General features: G+C 37.8%; 1 protein-coding gene across 2 annotated transcripts; it reads right to left on the bottom strand.

Annotated features, from left to right (window-relative positions):
• Positions 1-2,449: 2,449 nt before the first annotated feature.
• On the bottom strand, positions 2,450-22,660 carry LOC149068834 (uncharacterized). 2 transcript variants are annotated; one of them, XM_089250832.1, is made up of 3 exons: positions 22,465-22,660; positions 12,548-12,652; positions 2,450-8,473 (listed from the first exon to the last, which is right to left on the bottom strand). In XM_089250832.1, exon 3 carries the CDS (start codon positions 8,403-8,405, stop codon positions 4,893-4,895), a length of 3,513 nt encoding a protein of 1,170 aa, XP_089106958.1. In that variant the 5' UTR covers positions 8,406-8,473; positions 12,548-12,652; positions 22,465-22,660; the 3' UTR covers positions 2,450-4,892. The 2 variants fall into 2 exon arrangements, with proteins under 2 accessions (XP_089106958.1, XP_089106957.1); XM_089250831.1 differs by having other exon boundaries at positions 12,559-12,652; positions 22,465-22,654.
• Between the last annotated feature and the right edge of the window lie 58 nt (positions 22,661-22,718).

Consider the following 22,718-nt stretch of genomic DNA (forward strand, 5'->3'; position numbering starts at 1 on the left):
GAAATAAGGAAGGCAAGGTCATGTCTCTAGTGGTGTAGATGGTACATGCTTGCCCGGTATGCAAGAGGGCCTGGGTTCGAGTCCTGACGGAGACGAGATGACTTTTCACGAGTTCGCCTCAGCATCATATCCGGAAAATAACTGTTTCCTGGATTGGTTAAATTGAGTGTTTTAACCAATCCGTGTTGATCGCTAATCCTTTAACCTGCCATTGTAGTTTAAACTCTGTCGGTGAATATGGCCACTAGTTTTGCCTTTTTTTTGTTTTTTGGAAATGGGAAATCGCACTATTATCGTACAGATTTATTTATTTACAGCAACAACTTTATTTGAAGTGATTCTTTTCCACATAGTTTTGCCCAGATTCTTGCGTTCTGCTCACCTCTTAATCTCATTTGAAGTGATGGACTCCTCATTTGTCTCTTTGTCTTCCTCAGACCGAGATCCTGTGCATAAGCTCTTGCTATTGCACGCAATGGAGATCCATCAGTTCGCCTGTGGACATGACCATGTTCCTCCACTAGTTGTTGAATGTCGGGCTCATGCACCTCCAGTCCCATGGTCTTGCTCAATGACACAATAAAAAAGAATTCAGAAATGGTAGCCCTTGTTCATGAGCTAGCCCTGAAGTCATGTTCAATAATGCAATCAGCCCACAGTTTTCTCCAACAAGAATTTAAAAAAAAATTGCAAGTGCATGGTTAAAATGCTATATCTAGTTTTGTATCGTGAACAGTCATGTTCGTAAGGGTGTTCATTTTTCAAGCAAAGAGTGTTGACCGAAGACTTTTTTTGTAGGGAAGAATATTACTTATAATTTCACAGCATGTGTGTGTGTGTGGATGAAAGCAAAAAATCATCAGCTCAGTTGTGATAGCGTGAAAATAAATGAACAAAGCACAAAAATTTTTGCTCATAATGCGAATCACTTGTTAATTAAATCAAAATTTGTTCGTAATTTTTGCTCGTTAACCAAAGTTCCACTGTATGTATATATATATATATTTTTTTTTTTTTTCTTCAGAATTATTGCACATTTTCTCAACAAGCTTGAACAGTTTATATTTTAATACATTCTTCTCACATCTTTGCGATAAGTATTAAAAGTCTCCAAAATTTTGTAAATATGATGACTCTAGATACATTATATTTGTTCTGTAGACCAGTTCCTTTTTTACTGTACCATAGTTATTTTAAATACACACAAGAGCAAATCAATTAGACTGGCACCCATGACTGAAGCCAATTCTTTTAAAGTACAACCTCTTATATTCGAAACAGCCAAGGTAATTTCACACACATGCATATTTATAAATTTATGTGAGCCAAGACAATTTATGTTAAGTTAATCTGTGTAAGCAAATTTTTTACTTATTTAAAAAAAATTTCTAAACATAACAAGCAAATTTCTACAATGCTTTGGCTTTTATTAACTTTCACGTCTCTCATTTGAACCATTTTAAGACTGAGATATCTACTTATGCCTAAAACTGGTGCAACCTTTATTACACACATGAGCATAGGCATGTGCAGAATTTTCTCGAGGGGGGGGGGGGTGTGGTTATGTTTTTTCCTGCAAAATAACACTATAATCTTGGCTCAGGGGGGTTAGAACCCCAAACCCCCTTTGTGTATGCCAATGCACATGATAGGTTCTGCTGTGGCTATGCCTCATTACCTACTCATAGAGACTTTGGAAGAAGGGTTGGCGCACCAACAACTTGACAGTCACAGGCAGCGTCTTGTAAATGAGAGGTTCTGCTGTGGCTATGCCTCATTACATACTCATAGAGACTTTGGAAGAAGGGTTGGCGCACCAACCACTTGACAGTCACAGGCAGCGTCTTGTAAATATTATCCCAAATCTTTCTATGAAGCAGCGCCATCTTAACAGCATCATGTGCCCCCAGGGAAAATTGTATGTGGGGGCCGAAAACCTGAATGGAAGTTTATAAGCAGCCCTCGTATTTAAATATATACTCTTCAGAATCACCAGATCTTATAATCATTACACCTTCTTATGCACTTAAGGGTCCCCCCTGACCCTGGGAGGGCCATGCATAGGTGGAGCTATGCATGAAGATGGCCCTGTTTACAACTACATATTTTTTTGAATGGGTTACAAAATAACATTGTATCACGATTTCACTGTACATATATATGCTATGGTAAGTGAATGTGATAAATTGGCAATTATCACCAGTTATTATACATAATCATCAACTGTCTCGATAACTTTGATAAATTTCATTTATCACTTTTACTGGTAATTTGCATTATGCCCTGTTGAAGTTGTCAAGTTTAACAAATTTGGAAACATCACTTTAATTTAAGCACTTATCAATTTTGCTTGTATGTGATGTGCATCCTTCACAAATTTTGCCATTAAAATTAAATTGAAATAAGTGTGAAGAGAAGATAGAAAAAAATTTTTTTTATTAGTCTTGTTAATATTCACTGTTATCACATTTATCAAGATGTGTAAACATTACCAATTGAATTCACCATCCTAGACTGAAGTTTAATGTCTGGTAAATTTAAATAATTCATTGACAAATATCATATGTGTCAATACCAGTTGGTAATCATAAATAATCACGGTAAATATGATATATAAATTCTCAATATTTATCAAACTTACTGAATAGTCTGTGAAAAAAAAACATACACCCAATGTAGGGTTACTGGAATTAGAGAAAAAAAAAATATTGATCTTTGACTTCTCCTTAAACAATTTTTTGTCAATGAACAAAAACTATACAAAAAATAGGCTTAGCTATATGTGTGTAACATTACAGCCATAACTCCATCAGAAATATATGTTGAAACATTGTTTATCTTAAAATACACTATACCATTTAATAATTTGATATGTTACCAAAAAGAAAAACAATCGATTCTGAACACGTAAATACACATATTGGCATATATAACACTACACACTTTTCATATGCTAAAAAAATAATCTTGAAACGTAAAAATTCAGAAAATTTGAGGCACTTAAAAATTTCCAAAAAAGATGTCCCCCAAAATATTGTTTGTAAGTTTTTGGGGTTTTTTTTTAATTTCACGGAAAAACAGCCTTAACTTCTGTACATACATATATTTTCTTTAGAAAACAAGTAAAACGAGCATCTCATGCGTTTTCTATTATTTCAGATGATGTTTTCAGTAATCTTAAATAGCATCCATTGGTATATGGGGGAAAACCTAAATTTGGAATGAGGAAGGAAAAACCAGCGTATTAGATTAGAGGGGAAAGAGAATCTCTTCCAGAGAAATTTTGAGCTACTAACTTAAAAATGTAGCACTTAAAATATGAAAGCAAATGACTAAAATGCATATAAATATATTTTCCTTCAACGTCTCAAATTATGATTAAATCAATAATTATTCATCGCTTCTGGGAAAAAAAGGCACAGCCCCTACCATCCACCACTCTAGTGGCATCAGCTTCGTTCCCCTTGGATTATCAAAATTTTATGAGATATTCCTATTAATACATTAAATTTGTTTTTGTGTTAAATTTCGTATAATAAAGTTAATGGTAACTAATTTGGTAAAAATATAAGAAACTCATCATTATGAGTCTAATACACACATATATTTGATATATGTACAAATAAAAAAAAAAGGAAAAAAAATTAGGCATCAGTCAAATTTTCTAGAAACCGCAAGCATAGATTTTTTATTATGAGAAACAGCTAACTACTAGCAAACTTTTTCCCACATGTCTGCAAATACACTTACTTTAATTTCCAAAAAGTTTGCATTGTCCTGACTCCAATTCAGTAACCCCCATAAAGTTTAGGCACCAATGCTAACTTGTTTTTAGTTACCATAGCGATTTGTAATTTTTCAAGCCCTGTTTATGAGTGAAAATTTTCTTTCAAATACATGAAAAAACTACAACAGGGGCAATTTATATCACACAGGTTTTTGTTCTGCATTTAACTAATTATCATCAGGGCTTGAAAATATCAGGAGCCACGCCAACTACAAAACCGGTATTGGCGATTATTCTTTGTGAAGTTAAGTACCAGAAAAAAAAAAAAAATTATTATTTAGGACTATTTTTCTTGAGATTGAAATCATTATTGGCTCCTAAAAAATTTGGCTTGCACCTAAATGTTTTTTCGATTTCTCATGCCATGATTATTATATATCAACCATATATAATATTATTATACCATATTATTATATATTAATATTCTTATATCATATTCTTATTATTATATTTCATATTCTCTATGAAACGCAATAAGGAATGTGATTTGTAATCATTTTTCCTAACATGTTTGACCTTCATTTGACATGATTTCATATTGTTAATGATAGGAACTTGATTCTCATTGGATGGATACAGATCAATAGTATCGAAATAATATATGTAACCCCCTAAAGCACAGAATTTCTTGCATCATTCTGCAACAAGATCTGAAAATGTTCTGCAGTGAAAATTCTCATGGGTTTGCTGGTTCTCCGGGGGTTTAGTGAGAATTCTCATAACATTGTTTTCTAAATAGAAGAGCTTTCTTACTTCTTTTCTTAAGATTCTTCTCAAGATTGTTCTATGATGCACATCTCATTTTTTGTATATTCTACTTTGGGGTATGCAACCAATAAATATTACACACATATAGCATATGAGAGCAAAGATAATTTCATTGAACTTGACATATATTAACTTCAATTCAATATAATCTCTGCACAGCTTTTTTTAAATATTTCTCATCAAAAGATAAATGTTGGGAAACTTGTAATCTTAATTCTAACATTGAATATAATTTGGCACATATAAGGAAGATTTTTCCATAATCACAGGTTTCAATAACAGTAACTTCAAACTTAGCAACCTCTTTATGATTTCTATTGAGCAGTTATTTTCCATTTCATAAACAAATATCTATTGTATCACATGTTTGATTGTTTACCCATTTCAATGACACAAATCCTCTACAGTCCAGATTGAAATGGTTTGAATGCTTTATGAAAAATTGTTCAAAATTTTCTGCGCAATATACGTGAGTCAAATAAATTTGTATTTCGTCATCAGCAGCTGACAAGAATATCCAGAGATCAAAAACTTTGATTGGAAGGCCCCGATTCACAAGAATTCTTTTGAAATATTCAATTGATTTTTGCTCGATGCAATCAAAGAGTTTAGAAAAAAAGTTATTTGAGTATACCGAGTCGACTGGAGCACTGTTAGGATGACGACTGTGTGCTATGGCATAAGTTCTTGATAAATTCTCTAAAACTTCTTTCGCCGACTTCAATTCAACATTAGAAAAATTGATAGCATCCATTACAGTTTTGAAAGCATAATAAGAAAAATTAAAATCAGTGAAATTTGACGATGTGCCATTTTCATGCTTAGAATATAAATTAGGGTAGCTTGAACTCGGTTTCAAAAACTTTGAGTCATAAACATGTTCTTTTTGATTAGCAAATTTACAATTAAAAAGTAAGTTTTTATTATTTTCAGGAAGTTTCTGTGAAGCATCAGTCGTTGATTCTTTATCGTGAGCAAATGAAACAGCTTGAACACATTTATCGGCGGTAAGAGGTTTCTTACACTCGCAGAAGCTTGTATTGTAAGGCTGGTTCAGTTTTCTTGGTGATGGTTCAATATATATGGCATCTGTGATGATTAAAGTAATTAGTGCATCAATAGTGTCACCATTTGAATTTTGCGATGTTTGATCAGAAAACTTTTTGCGTGAAAAGACTTTTTTCAGCCACTTCCTCAAAATTTGAAAATTTGCACCCTTTCTCAGTCTAACAAACTTTTCTTCTTCAAAAACAAAGTAATCTGGGTATTCTTTGAAAAGTAATGCAAATTTATCATTCTCATAGTTTGTAGTTAAGAATGAGACGACATAAGCAGGAGCTGATTCTAGCTTGTGTTTAAGGTCATAAAGACTAAGATTTTCAGAAGCCTTTTGTAGGTGGTAAACGCACAGGGACAGCAGCACTGCTTTATTGGTATGCAAGGCAAAAAGTATGTCTGAGTCTAGCGCAAGAACTTCACAAGGTTTTATGTCAGGATTCTTAAGAGAGATAATTTTATCTTCACTTACTTCAAAATAAATGTGATGAATTTCGAGGTATCGGATCAAGTCCTTTTCTGAGAAACTTGCAAAATAGTTTTTCATGATACTTTCCAACTCCGAGACCTGGGCCAAAATTTGTTTCAGGGAAAGCTCTTTATGCAACTTTAAAATGTCTGTTAAACACCTTAGCGAGATGACATAGAGTTCACTGAGAAAATTAGAATGAATGCAGTCACACACATGTTCTTCGGACATGCATGTTACCAGCTTTTGTTGCCTTTTCGTTTCTGACACTGCATCATGTTTTTCTACACATTCGTTGGTCAATTCTTCAGATGCCACTGTTTTTGTATACCAGTGACTAGTATCAACCTCTGGTAAATTTTGTGGAGTGGTGTGACTTAAGTTAACTTCAGCTTCTCCATTTGTATCAGGCACAACAAGGTTCACTAGCGACTCATCGGTTTCACTCTCAGAACTATAGTATTCAACATCTTCTTCCATGTTTTGATGTGACTCATATTGATCTATGCTATCATCTCCCACTTTGTTAGAATCATCAGTTTTATCACTTTCCCAATATGATTCTGAGTTACAAGATGCACTTTCATATGAATCAGCCCACCCAGCATTAGGAGGTAACCCACATATGGTGAATTCAAGCATTTCTGTATCTTCAGCTGACCTACTGCTCAGCGAGGCCAATGCGTTTGATGCATTAGCAGAAGAATGCCTTGATTGAACATCAGACAAGTTTATGGCTGATGGAGGTTTAAGGTTTTTCTCGGTGTTATCATGTTCTTGTAACTGAGAAATGAGAAAAACTAAGCCCTCATCTTTCAAAGTGAACAAATCTGGTCTCTTTCGAAGGATACGAGTGAATTCTTTTACTGTTAGCTCCAATAAATAAGACTTGAAAATAGCGCAAGTATTTGCAGCAGCATGGTATAAAGGTTTGATTTTTTTAATTTTCTTTTTCTTATTCATAAGTAGATTTTCTAATCGATGGATAAGGGTTGTTTTGAAAAAAAGTTTGTATTTTTGGTTCACAACTCGTACAAAGCCTTTGTCAGAGACATAAAAAAGAGGATTATGTTTCTTGAAGAAAATGCGCTTTCTTAACGCAGTGAAATTATTGAAGAAATTTGATATTTCTGAAGGTGCATCTTTTAATAACTCTGCTGCCTCCATATAACTGTATGATTTGTCATCATGCATGTTTTCGATGAGAAACTTTAAAACTATCTTTTCAATATCATTCACAGAATGATTGGATAAGAGTAATACATAACCACCATTGTCAATGAAAAATCTGTTAGAATTGTCTTTGAAAAACTTGAACTTATCAGAATCAGACAAACGATTGCAAAGAGTAAAGTATTCAGAAGATTCACCTATTAACATTTTGAATAGAGCTCGATAATGTGTCGGACCATCAGCTTTCAAATATTTTACCAAAAATGAAAGAAATTTTTTTGCTGTATCACCAGGAAGGTCTAAAGTATTTGGAGGTGGTTGTGCAGCATCCGAAGATTCCCTCACAGATGTCTGTTGTTTCAAGAGGTTTTGACTGACAGGCAGGAATACATACTCATCATCTAAGTAAAATTGTTTTGAATGATTTTGAAAAAACAACAATTGTTCAGATGATGTCAATCCTTCAAAGAACTTTGAAACTTCCGGACAAAATTGCTGTGTTGTTTCCACAAGTTCAATGTAATGCATAAACTTGGCATCTGCCAAGTTATCTTGCAAGGAAGTTATCACTTTCTTCATGTCACAAGAATTAGTGTTATTTGCATATGAAATTTTTACAGGCAAATTTCTGTCCTCACACAGCTTATTGAAAGTCTTGATTGTTTGATTTTTATTCACATCATTTCCATGAGCAACAATATCTGACTCATTATCTTTTACAGTAACTTTACCAGAATTATCAATATTTACATCATAACTAGGATTGCGAAAAAACTTAAATTTCTGAGAGTCAGAATATTCATGTGAAAGACTGTTAACGCTTTGGAAAAGCACCTTCAATGAATTGAAAAGTTCCTCATAATGCATTTCATTGGCATCATTAAAACAAACCTTTAGAAACATTGCCACTTTATCTTCCAAGCTATCAATCTTAAGAAAACGTGTTTCCTTCATGGATACATAACCATCATTGCTGATGGTGAAATGAGGACAACCCTTAAAAAAAGTAGAAAATTCTGACATGAGCTGACACTGCCAAAAATTCCGCACTGTATCACATATTTCCTGCAGATGATTCCAAACCATCCTGTAATGCATAGTTCCATAATGCGATACAATGTGAGCCATTAAAATGGCCACATTTTTTTCCATAGCTTCAAAAAAGATGGCAATGTTTCTGCAGAGGTAGGCTTGAAAATCTCATCCCTCGAAATATTAACCTGAAAAAAAAACAAGAGTTTTACATATATAGCAGCGATCCTTGTATAATATAGTGATGTCTCACAATCTGACACTAATTTGTTACTGAATTAACATCGAATTACAGGAAGATATTTTTCATGTAAGTTAGAGTGAAATGGATTGAATACATTGTATAACAAGGAAGGGTCCTAATGTGACGTCTTCACACCAATAGAAGCAAAAAAATAATTTAAAAATCCCATAACCCTAGAGTATTAGAGTAACCTCGTTTAAACTTCGAACATCGATCAGGTACTGCACAGACAAAACAAGACAGAGAGAGAGAAAAAAGAGAAATAACTAGTTTCTAGAAAAAAGAAGCTGGAGGAGAGAGAGAAAATAAGTTATATGTATATGTTGCTGCCAAAGCTCGAAGTTAGCCAGTTGACTCAGCCAATGTCTGAAATTCAGGTTTTCACTGGGTTTTGGCCGGCCCCTATATATCTATCCCTATGATTCAGGGTTATCGCCATTTTAGTGTATTTTTTGGTGATAATTATGGTCATTTATAATCATCCATAGCCAGCCATACTTATTATGGTTAGCTATGACAAGCGTAATGATCAAAGGAATCTCATTATTGATATCTTAGTGATCCATATATAGGGGATAAATAGGAATCGATATAAGGGGCCGGCTAAAGCCCAGCGAAAGCCAGAAATTCAGACACTGGTCAGATCAACCGGGCTGGTCAATTTCAGGCTTTAGCAATAACATATATTGTTCTGGATAATTTTTTTTTCACAAGACTTCGAGATGGCAAAACAAGAGGTGGATTGACGGACAAACACAGATTTATTTACAAGCTAATCAGAGAGCTAACCACTTTCTCGCACAGTTCAATCACAACTGACTTCTTCCGCCAATCTCAAATACGGCATCCCTCTTGCGATCGCCTCATATTTATAGCTCTGGTGGAAACTTCGAGTAAAAGAATATTCCACAAATTTCTAGTACCAGGTTTATGGCACCACTGTCTGGATGGGTGTAACCTTATGGAAGCTTCTGTCCAACCCTCCACCAGTTCTTTGCCAAGCGCATGCCTTTCCGCTAAACTGAAACGGTATCAACAGATTTTGATATTTCTGAGAGCCATCGAACAAATCATGCCATCTACCGTCTATAGATCTTAACATTGCCTCCTTCATAGAATTGTTCATCCCGACAATTCAGTCCTTAAATCCGCAGGTTGTTGCTGTGGTTTTGAGGTGAGGCCAGTTTGTTGAAGTGATTGCAATCACCTTGCACTTCGAGGATGGCGTTTTCTGTATCCTAGCTACGACGTCGTTCAGTCTCTTCACAATTCTGTAGGGTCCTTCCCAGGACGTCTAAAGTTTCGGGCACAGTCCTTTCCAGCGCTTCGGGTTCCAGAGCCAGACGAGGTCTCCTTCCTTGAAGTCATGGGATGTGGCCCTCACATCATAGTGGTTCTTCATCTTTTCGGAGCCGATGTTGATCCTGTGTATGGCGATTCAATGCATGTCTCTCTTGATTGCCAAAACAGCAGATCATCTGGTTGGTGAAGGTCCTGTCTGTTGAATTGTTTTCCTTTTTTTTTCTCTCCATGCATGAGCGGGAACCGGTTGTTCCAATGCTGTATGCAAATCGGCGATGGCATGCTCTCACCCTCACAGGAGCACGGATATATAGACTGGCTTTTTTCTCTATAGGTGAGATGTCTATTTTTTTCCGCACTTATGTATGTCTGGATTCGATTTGTCTCTTTCTTTTTGATTGCCAACCGTATTTTTGATGAATGTAAATGATCTTGTTTTTCTTGCAACTTTTATGGAATAAAAGTTAGAGTTCAAAATGAACTTCAGATAGTTGTTTTTCTTTCTTCAGCTCAGTCGGCACGCTCTGCCCCCAACCATGGGTGGAAATACAGGGGCCGTAGGGGGCATTGCCCCCCCCCCCAGCATCAAAGGTGGAGTCGACTGATCTAATGTATATATGTATATATGAATTGACATCATCATCATCATCATCTTGCCCCCCCAGCAGTAATGACCATGTCCCCCCCCCCCAGACTTCCAAGTCTATCTCCATTTATGCCCCCAACACTATCTCATGCACGATGGCGAGTATCAGGAGCTCTCTTGGGCGGCCCTCGGTAACGGGTGCAGGATGTTCAGGGCGATTCTTTCCAATGGCGCTTCAACGGTGTGGCGGTCCCAGGTATGCTTTGGATATCCTTTGCGGGTGGTGCAGGCGTCACCACTCTTTCACGTCGGTCCTGGATTTGTCCCAACAGAATCGTTCACAGACCTTCTGGAGTGTCTTATCATGCTGAAATGTCCACTGGTCTGACTTTCATGCAATTCTTTCACACGGCTCCTTGGCACGACGAGTTGCCACCGGAATGTCTTTCCATCCTCCAACTCCCATTTGCGGTACAGCACACCATGTCTCATTTCCAGAGAGTCCCATAGCACCCAGTACCTTTTTGTCGTCGGACTGGAAGAGGCGACGTCTTGTCATGTTGGTTTACTCCCGGTGGATTCTTCCAAGTCCATTATTGGTCGTATGTCGGGATCTTCTAGCTGGGCCTTCCGAGTATTCTTGTCGCTCCAAAGATCGTCACTCGAGACCTGAGATGTTATCTGTCTGACTACAGGGTTCGCCAGCCCATACTCCTCTTCTGCCTTGAGGCAATGAAGACGGTTCTGTGTACCCGGTCCTCTCATCAGGGCGTCAGCATTTCCATGCGCTTTTTCTTTACGAGGCTGGATCATCCTCTTCATGCCACCTGACTCTCGTGAGAGTCATTTCCAATCTTTCCACTGCTGCTATTTCTTTTCTTATCAACCTTGGAACTTTCGTTCAATTTTATTGGAACTTCTTATGTTGCAGCAGTGAAAGATTAACCAGCCCTAGTTTGGCCATGTGCCTTGGCTAATTAGATCTACTGTATCTGGCACTAATTTTGTAATGCATTTGATCATTTTTGTTGCACTACGGTCATTTTCTGCACATGAGGGCTAATTAGACTGGGCCCTACAATTTATTGCCGATTCTGAATGGAAATGGCAGCCTTTTTTTATGCTCATCAAGAGGTTGGTGCACTAATCCCTTGATGTGGGACTCCATGCGGTAGCAATCTTTTTCTGTGGCCACATCGCTGTTTCTATTGTACCCCTGCATCAGAAAAGTTTCTGATAAGGACGAACTGGGTCTCGAATGTGTGACAACTCTATTATTGGTACTTTAGGCGAGTATCTTATCGACCTGGGCTACCGAGCATGCTATGATAATTTCATGTATTCACTAGACATGCAGATTAAACCACAGCTAACAGTTTTAAGCTGATTCCAAATGGCTAGATGAAAATGTTTATGCTAAACCAGAATCGAAACCCCCTGATCTGCTGAATAAAAGAAATGGTTCTCCAAGCACAAGACTAGACTTGGCTATGCTGCATCATGCCGGATGATTCTCTAATCTATTCTTCCTAGAAAAAGAAGCCAAATGTGAAAGCTCTGTCACAGAGGAACCATTATTGCCATACAATTGCTGTACTTAACGTAAAACAACAGAATTGTCTTATGTGAGGTGATATAACCAAGCCACAAGCAGTTTCGTTTTATTAGTGATTTCTGGTGCTACAAAAGAGGAAAGGAACTATTTCTCATGTGCTCATTTTTGTCGCACCATGGTAATTTTCTGCACACGAGGGCTAATTAGACCAGGACCTACAACTTATTGCCGATTCCGAAAGGCAGGCTTGTTTTTTATACTCATCAAGAGGTTGGTACGCCAACCCCTCGATACGGGGATTGCTACTGCAGCTCCCTGCAGTAGCAATTTTTTCTGTGGTCATGTCGCCGTTTCTGTTGTACCCGTGTCAGGAAAGTTTTCTGACAAGGATGAACCAGGTATCAAACTCGTGACACCTCTTAACATCCTTTGGTACTTTACATATCTTATCGACCTGAGCTACCATGCCCCTTTTCTCATGTGCACATGGAGAATTGTATGTATATCTTTGAGTGTTTGTGTAGTTAAAGGGTGAAGGAATTAAATACAAAATATAAAAAGATAAGAAAACAGACACATTATTTACTCAATTCTGACTCGCTTTTCCAAATTCAATTAAAGGACCTCTGTTTTTTGACTTGAACTACAGCAGCAGCATGATGCAACTTTTCTATAACATCCTTAGAGGGAAAGACAAATACATTAAATAAATATATATGCAAGTAAAAGTATAATGGCAATGAAAAAAAAAAGACACTGAAAATTCTGTCATCTAAAAATATCTCACTTTGTGTCAATGATATGTTTCAAAAAATAAATTTAAAAATTATCACACTGGTTGGTCTGTTATGATCACCAATTGACAATGAAACTATTTCATCATCCCACTAAAACTAGAGTAGAACTTTGGTCTGTGAGCATAATTTGTCATGCGAATGTGCTTGTAATCCATTTATTTTGCCATGATTGATTGTTGCTTGAGCTGATGGTAGGCACCCTTTGTGGACTAATCCTCTCCCCCCCCCCCCCCATGAAGCAAGCACATCATATGAACCTGCACTTCTCCTGGAATGTCGGGACGCTAACTTTCAGCTTTAAGTGCAAGTGTAAAACCTGGCTCGGATAATATGTTAATATGTATAACTATTAATAAATAATTATGTAATTATTTTAAAATTATAATGAATACTTAATTAAAATAAATCTTTTTACTGTTTAATGTTGTTACATTGACATTATTTCTGTTCTTTATGGGATGGAGAGAATAAGAAAAAAGGTTGATATAATTCATTTTATGGCCGGTACCATTACTGGCAGTTTATCACCCAGGCACAAGTAATATATAAGTAGAGTACAGATTATATGCACTAAAAAGTAGCAAAATATGCTCTAAAAATAAGCACTTAAAAATGCAAAAATAAGCACTTAAAAATGCAAAAATAAGCTCTTAGAATACAAAATGTACACTTAAAATGCCAAAATATGCACTTAAAATGCCAAAATATGCACTGAAAATGCCAAAATATGCACTGAAAATGCCAAAATATGCACTGAAAATGCCAAAATATGCACTGAAAATGCCAAAATATGCATTACACACCCTAGAATATGCACTACAAATTTTAAAAAAGTCAAAAATTCCAAAATATCTACAAAAAAAAAGGAAAGAGAAAATATACATTAAAAAAATCACCATGCAAAAAAAAGCAGATATGTTTTTGCATCTTTTTTATTTCTTGGTGCACATAAATTAATTTACAAAAAAATGTCCCCTATATACATGCCACATATGAAAATAACTTCTACATATTTTTTACATGCCACATATGAAAATAACTTCTACATATTTTTTACATGCCACATATGAAAATAACTTCTACATATTTTTTACATGCCACATATGAAAATAACTTCTACATATTTTTTACATGCCACATATGAAAATAACTTCTACATATTTTTTACATGCCACATATGAAAATAACTTCTACATATTTTTTACATGCCACATATGAAAATAACTTCTACATATTTTTTATTCCGGCATTTTTTAATTTTCAGTTTGTTGTAGCTGCTCAATAACGAAAATACCAGTAAAAAGAGTTTTGACACTATTTCTAAAAAAAATTTAACACTTTGATGTATCTCTAGAAATAGCCTCACAATAAAACGGTTAATATTCGTAAAATATGTTATAAACATGTACTAATTCCCTACATTTCCCCTGCGGGAAAAAAAACAAATGTTATGAAAATATTATGAATAATATTTATTTAAAAAATTATAAAAAATTGAGTAAGCTTAAATAAACCTTCAAAAATATGCAATTATTCTGAAAATTCTTTGATTTTATGCATTTATATTCATTAATGCTGAAAAGGCCAAAATATGCAAATGCATATACATTTTTTTACATCCCATCTATAAATCTTTAAAAAAATATTTTTTACAGATTATTGCTATTATTTTTTGAATATTCATTTCTATTTCATCCTTTCAAGGAAAAACCTTCTAAGTACCAAATTCTTGGGATCACTTCAACAGTCGTGTTTTTGTTAAATAAATCTTTAAAATAGAAAATAGGAAGAGGGGCAAGGGGGGCAACAGCTATCTCAACCTCCAGGCTGGCCTCAATATTCCTGAATACCCACATCAGATTTATGGCTTTTCAGCCTCTGGGCTATATTCAAATTTTGCCACCCTTCCCCCATTCTACTTTGTTGTTTTTAACCATCAGTGACTAAAGTTTACCACTCCTCTGGGCTGAAGCCCACTCAGCCCCCCCCCCCATCCTCGAAACTGAATCGTATTTCAAGTGTCAATTTTGAATAAAAATTTGTTTTCATAAATCTGTGTTCATAGAAGTGATCAAGGCAATATTGCTACCAGGGCCTTCTCAATAGTAGTATATGGACACCCCCCCCCCCAGGAAATGTTCTGGATCCCTTACACCTACAGCTGAAAGTGCCTGCCTACCAATTCACAAACTTACTCTCAAAAATCTTAATACCAAGTACCTATAACGAGCTCCTATTACACTCAATCATCTGGGCAGTGTCCAGGTGGGGCCCATGCATTAAGATGAGCATGCTCCCATGCTTACACACTCACTCTCTCTCACTCTTCTGGCAGTGCCACCTTAACACTTGGCACCACACAGGCATGACCTGGGGGCAGCCTCATGAAAATGTGAGACCTGGCTAAAATTCTCAAGAGTTAGTATGTGAACTGGTGTAGTCAGGCATTTATAACTGGGTAGGGGCCTCAGAAAAATTACTTTGCCTGAGGGGTCCATAATGTTCTTACGATGGGCCTGTCTTCTAGTCACTCTTACGCTTGCATATGCTCTAGGTTCCTTCCTCTTTAGGTTGCTCACTGACCTGATCCCTCACACTCTAGGTCACTGTTTTTACACTCACATGCTTAAATACTATTTTAATAATTTACACGCTTACGCACTGCATAGGTTACTCTTTTGGTCACTCACTGACAAGGAAATGGCATGAGGTAGCCCCCTTCTCAAAATGTTGGAAAATGGCTGATATAGGGAATAGCATACATAAATTTATTATTTTACCACTTTGGTCCCCCAACTGCAATGCCAGTTTTCCCCCCTCCAAATAAATTTCTTGTCTACAGACATGCTCCCTGACCTGGTCTCTTGCTCTCTGGGTCACTCTTTTGTTTCTTCACATACTTGTGAGACTTTCTAGATCACTGGGCACTGTAGCCCAAGTAAATAAGATACTTTTCTAAAGTACCAAAGGATGTTTAGAGGTGTTGCAAGTTCGATAGCCGGTTTGCCCTTGTCAGGAACTTTCCAGACACGGGGGGGGGGGGGGGGGTACACACACAACAGAAATGGCAACATAACCACAGAAAAAGATTGCTACCACAGGGAGTCCCACACAGAAGGGGTTAGCGCATCAACCTCTAAGTGAGTATAAAAAGGGCTGCCATTAGGAATTGGAAATAAATTGTAGGTCCGGGTGGAATTAGCTCCTCGTGTGCAGAAAATAACTGTGGCAATATAAAAATGATCAAATTTTAGAGATCATTCGTTTAGTCACACACTTACTTCAGCAGAGACGGATTTATGGTCAGCCGCTAAACCCTCCTCGTATACACTTCTGTGAGAGTCATCATTCCAAGCCAGTCCATAGGAACCATATGTAGTGATAAATCATCTAACAAATGCCTCGGATTACAAATTTTTATTGGCCAACAAAAATTTTCGTTCATATAGATGCACATATGTCAACCTAAACAATCAAGTAGTGAGCTGAATTTCAGGGCCACAACAATTATCAGAATTACTGTTACTTGAGCCTGATTAACTCATGTTTATTGATCTTTTTCCTGGTAAACCTCCACTTCAATTTCCTAAAGTTTTTGAACCACTCCCTGTCAATCAAGATTCGGCTGATGTAAAATGCATTTTAAAAAAAAGGGCCCCCATGTTTTCAGAGCATGCTTTTTTTTCAGTGCAAGACTCTTAACACCAAAGTAAACAGTCTGGGCATCCTAGGACTAGAAGCTTATCTTTATCTAATATCAGATACAGACATTAGCTGATCGAATCACAAGTGGATGGAGCAGGACCCTCTTAAGAGCATCATGGGCCCTCAGACCAAGTGATTTTTCTGAGGACCTACCTGGAAAATTCTTGAAAAATTCAACTACTTGTTTTTCTGAGGCTCCTCTTATCTTGAGCGCCCCCCCCCCCAGGTTATGCAGAGTGGGCTAATGCATTAAGGATGGAGGCACGTACAAACTTTACTGGGTTGCGCAAACAATCACGGCTTCAGTCCTTGAGCTGGAGTTGGTTGCGTTCAGAGCTATAATTCAATATTTTTTCAGCCGGGGGGGGGGGGGGGGGGGGGGGGCAGACAAGCACTAATTTTGGGTCCCTTTTCCATAGAAGTTATAAAGGGTGAACTCTGCACCTCCTCTAGTCCAGAGCCCGGAGCACCACACCCCTCTGCTCTCCCTAGCTGCGGTCCTGGTTGTGTACGCAGTGCAACATAAAAGTATCTCAGTGTCTCATCTTCCTGCCTAATTCTCATACATCTAATTTTGAAGCTATTCATTTTAGCTTCCACTCCAATTTTTGTTTTTTCTATAGCGGTCCTTGGTGTTTCAAAAAGACGTCATTTTCAAATTTTGGGCAGTACTTGGGATGAAATAAACAAATTTCCATGAAAATAGGCTAACCTGCGGAAAATCCCATTACGGCTAACAACAGTGATTCCAGGACAAATATTATCTTCGGATGTATCACAGTATAGTCTCTACCATCTTCCTGCTAGTGCCCTCGTTACACATTGGTCCAACCAAGCAGGACCCTGATGGCATCAAGTGCAGAAAGGGTTTCAAGCAGGGTTGGCAAGGTTTTGGACAGTACGGTAAAAACCACGGTATTTACTGTGGTTTTTACCGTACTGTCCAAAACCTCCTATTTACAACTATAAGTAAAAAACTTTGCAATTTGATAAAGAGGTAACTTCTATAATCAATTAAACTTTATATTATATAAATTATATTATATTATTAATTACATTAAATATAATAAAATTTTGAAATTCAAAACAGTATATGTAAAGGGTTGCATGTCTGATATAAGGTTGTTGCTTCACAAAACAACAAAATATATAAAGAGAAATTTATTCACACAGAGGTGTTACAACCTTGTCGAGCGCGGGAAGAAGAACCAATAATTTCTTTTCTTCCTCCACGGACGTGAGCACTTTCTCATGACGATCGCAGAGCCACAGTACCCCCCCCCCCTCCAGTGCGGATCGCACGAACTAATTATTGACAACAAAAGAAAGAAAAAAATATATATACACCTATAAGGACGAGATTATGAATGCACAGCGAGACAATCTGAGAGAAAGTTGTTGGCCGATTTCTATTGCCGCATGGCTGGCGGGCTGCACATTTAGCCAAGGGATAGCCAAATCCTCCAAATGACTTGTTAACGGGCGTTGTACACAGGGAACATCAGGCGGTGACCACTCACTATTTGAAGGGCGACATATACCCATGGTAATCATTTTATCGAACTCAGCTTTGGTAGCTCGCAACATCTCCGGGCCTAATCGACGGGCTCTCGTGTAAACCGGTACTCTTGTAGTTTCGATGTGATGTGCCGTTTCGTGTGTTGCTTGCACTGGACTTGATGTTTCTTCCATGAGCTCTTTATATTCTTGTAATAGATTGTGGAAAATCTCATGTCCACATGTCACAGTTACTGCAGGGGAAACAGTTGTTCCGGTTGTAGACCGTTCACCCCCGTTGTTGACCAAAACTCGGTTTCCCAAATCCACCGTGAGTCGGAATCTTTTGAGAAAATCGGCGCCGATTATTGGTCGGGATACATCAGCAATGGTAAACACCCATGAAAAAGTTTTTGCTAATCCGAGACTTAGTTTTATCATTTTCTTTCCGTATGTTTTTATTGTAGAACCGTTTGCAGCTGTAAGCGTGAGTAGTGACTGTGGTCTATTTCTATCAGCTGCCGAAGGGGGTATTACGGAAATATCCGCACCAGTGTCGATGAGAAACGAAAGCTTGCTTAGTGGGTCTGCGATGAAAAGGCGACTGCTGAATGAAACTGACTCCCTCGTCGCCATTAGTTGTTGGTTTGGTTGTTTCCCGAATAGAAACTACATGGTTGCGCACACACTTACGGGCGTTGGATACAAATTCACGGTGATACCAGCAGAGATCGTTTCGAAACCTCATGGATTTTGTACCTTCGTGGCGGTTTTGATTGGGAGGACGTTGAAGGTTTCCACGTTGTTCTCGAGATCGACGTAGCGCGTCAACTTGCAATGTCAATGTCTCTATTTTTTCTGTCAGCTGCTGCACGTCAAGTTGTTGTGGGTGGTCGAGATTTGGTGAAATATTCTGTACTTCTGCTTTCCCGCTGACGCTGATGATCTTGTCTGCCATCTCCGATAACTTTTCCAACGTTTCTGAACTTGTGGAAAGGATTGCTTGAACTTGATATGGTAACCGTTGTATCCATAGACTTTAAAGTATTTCATCGCTGACATGGCCACTGGATAGATCCCGCATTTCTCGGAGTAACGCCGAAGGTCGATGATCGCCCAGCTCAACTTCATACATCAAACGTTGTAAGCGTCGCTCATCTGGTTCAGCAAATTCAGCTTGGAGGCGTCTTTTTAGTGCGTTGTACATGTTTGCCGCCGGTGGATTCATGATGAGGTCACTCACATGTGCCAAAACACTCGTATCCATGGCTGCAACGGCTGTGTGGTATTTATCGGAGGTAATTCCACTCGCCAGGAACTAAGAATCCAATTGCTTGAACCATAGATGGGGTTGTTTGGCCCGAAGCGGTGGGGCTTTGACAGCGACCCGGAACATTGCAGGTGGTTACTCTGATGGATTGGGCATCGTTGGTTGCTCCGATGGATTGGACATCGTTATCGTTGGATGCCGGGTAACCAAACTGTTGCTTCACAAAACAAAAAAATAGATAAAGGGAAATTTATTCACACAGAGGTGCTACAACCTTGTCGAGCGCGGGAAGAAGAACCAATAATTTATTTTCTTCCTCCACGGACGCGCGCGCTTTCTCGTGACGATCGCAGCGCCACAAGGTTATCAAACAACTGAAACTGAACTGTCTTGAGGTTAGATATTAGATTCATGAAAACATGAAAGATACAAAAATGGGATAAAAACTTGTCACATGAAAATTAGAAAAAAGCAATAGATATGACTACAGAATGAAATTAAACTTACATAATAATCAAGTGCAGCTGCACCTTTTAATATTTAATAACACATAACTAATTTAACTGCCCTATCTGTGCCAAAATGATTACTAAGGTAACAAAATTTGAAAATATTCTTTCAATTGATGTATTACTTGGGGGGGACATTAAAATAAAAAAACAATGTATTAAAGACAGTCTTTTGCAAGGGCGTAGCGAGGGGGGGGGAACTTGGGGGTCTGGTCCCCCCGAAATGTGAGAAAATGACCGAAAAAAGATGGCCAAATCCATTGTTCTGTCACTTTGGTCGCCCCCCCCCCCCCGAACGAAATTTCTGGCTACGCCCCTGATCTTTTGATAAGCCTTCTTCCAGTGTTTTTCATATTGCTGTCTCCCATATGATAGAACTGTAAATATAGCTCAAATTTATTCGGTAAAATATTAGCTCCTAGCCTCATAACCGCAGCAATTTAAATTTAACAAAAACTTTGGGTCTTAAAGTCTTTTATCATCATATAGGAGTAAGCAGTGTTTGTGAAATTGTGTTCTGTTAGTCATGAGTAGGTGCTACATAGTGGCCTCATTTTCTTTAGATATATTTTCCTTTATAATTAGTTTTTAAAAATTGAGAATGTAAAATAGAAAGATCAATTTAAAATTTAAAAAAAAAAGTTTGAAAAGTCGAAACAGAACAATTTGCATCAAATAAACACTACACCATTGATATATATTCACATCATTATATTGCTATCTAATAAAAAATAATATTTATATTGAGTTTCACAATAATGCAATGATTGTAACTGTGACTGTGTATTTGGTGCCTTCAATATAATGTATTTTTTAAAGAAAAGTGTTTGGACAGATTTGGCAGAGTTTTGGACAATCACTGTCCTAAACTGAAGAGCCAAAAAAAACTGGTACAGGCATGCGTATGCAAATAAAGAGATATGGAACCAATCAGAGTACAGCACTGTGGTCGGCAACGCCTATATAACACAAGTGTCTGGCACAGTTGTTAGATCAGTTACTGCTGCTACAATGGCAGGTTATCGAGATTTATGTGAGTTTGAACGTGGTGTTATAGTCGGCGCACGAGAGATGAGACATAGCATCTCCGAGGTAGTGATGAAATTTGAATTTTCACGAGTGTACCGTGAATATGGGGAATCCGGTAAAAAATTAAATCTACGACATCGCTGCGGCCAGAAAAAGATCATGCAAGAACGGGACCAACGACGACTGACGAGAATCATTAAACGTGACAGACGTGCAACCCTTCCGCAAATTGCTGCAGATTTCAATGCTGGGCCATCAACAAGTGTCAGTGTGCGAACCATTCAACGAAACATCATCGATATGGGCTTTCGGAGCCGAAGGCCCACTCGTGTACCCTTGATGACTGCACGACACAAAGCTTTACGCCTCGCCTGGGCCCGACAACACTGACATTGGACTGTTGATGACTGGAAACACGTTGCCTGGTCTGACGAGTCTCGGTTCCAATTGCTTTGAGCTGATGGACGTGTACGGGTATGGAGACAACCTCATGAATCCATGGACCCTACATGTCAACAGGGGACTGTTCAAGCTGGTGGAGGCTCTGTGATGATATGGGGTGTGTGCAGTTGGTGTGATAATGTCTAGATACGACTCTGACAGGTGACAGGTACGTAAGCATCCTGTCTGATCACCTGCACCCTTTCATGTCCATTGTGCATTCCGACGCACTTGGACAATTTCAGCAGGACAATGCGACACCCCACACGTCCAGAATTGTTACAAAGTGGCTCCAGGAACACTCTTCTGACTTTAGATACTTCCGCTGGCCATCAAAATCCCCAGACATGAACATTATTGAACATATCTGGGATGCCTTGCAACGTGCTGTTCAGAAGAGATCTCCACCCCCTCTTACGAATTTATGGACAGCCCTGCAGGATTCATGGTGTCAACTACCTCCAGCATTACTTCAGACATTAGTCAAGTCCATGCCACGTCGTGTTGCGGCACTTCTGCGGGCTCGCGGGGGCCCTACATGATATTAGGCAGGTGAACCAGTTTTTTTGGCTCTTCAGTGTAAATACAGTAACTGCTTTATAATCATACATGAAAAATAAGATGTGAAGTAGAAATAACATTTATAACAAACTAAAAAACTGAAAACAGTGTTTATTTAAACAGTTATATACGTGATATTAATTTACTATCAGATTTCCAACTTAAAACCATCAATTTGGTGAAACAGTTTACTTAGGAAAAAAACCAAATGACACCTTTTTGAAATATTTTTGATTTAGTTTTATTTTCTGCTAGAATGTTTTTAATATGTTAGTATCATGGAAAAAAATAAAAAAAATCCAAAAGGTTTCCACATAACATTTTGAAACTTGTTTTGGACAGTTTCAGACAGTTTATCCCGCATGTCCTGTCCAAAACAGTTTCGGACGTCCAAAACCCCAACCCTGGTGTCAAGGTAATGAATGAGGTCTGGATAAGATATTTGAGATTAAGTATGTAAATTGATAAGCAGGCATTTTTAGTAGGTGGGGGGCCTCAGAAAAATCACTTTGCTTGGGGCCCATGATCCCCCTCAGATCATTTCATCATGCCGATATCACCCACTTTCGGAAAAAATGCTCCAAATACACACAAATTAAAATATATGGAGATATTATTTAAAAAATTTACTTGTTCATCGAAATCGTACACAGTCTGTTGTTTTGGAAAAGGGAAAAACTCACCCAACTTTATCCGAAACTATTATGTCATTATCTTAGACATTGTAACGGGGAGATAGGAAGTAAAACACCAGCAGCATATAGTTGCACACAAAGCGTATTAAAGATATTGATACGCTTTGGTTGCACACGTGAACTGATAAACAATTTGTGCTTATCCATCTGCAACAACACGTGTGTTACAGGTGAAACCGAAACTAAACTTCGTAGTTGTTGTGAATTTGATATTATTGTTTGTTGTTGCCACCTAGCGAGAG

Source organism: Pholcus phalangioides, unplaced genomic scaffold (genome assembly GCF_987345545.1).
Source record: "Pholcus phalangioides strain wild (caught in Gottingen) unplaced genomic scaffold, Ppha-v1.0 ptg000024l_1, whole genome shotgun sequence".
NCBI classification, from domain to species: domain Eukaryota; kingdom Metazoa; phylum Arthropoda; class Arachnida; order Araneae; family Pholcidae; genus Pholcus; species Pholcus phalangioides.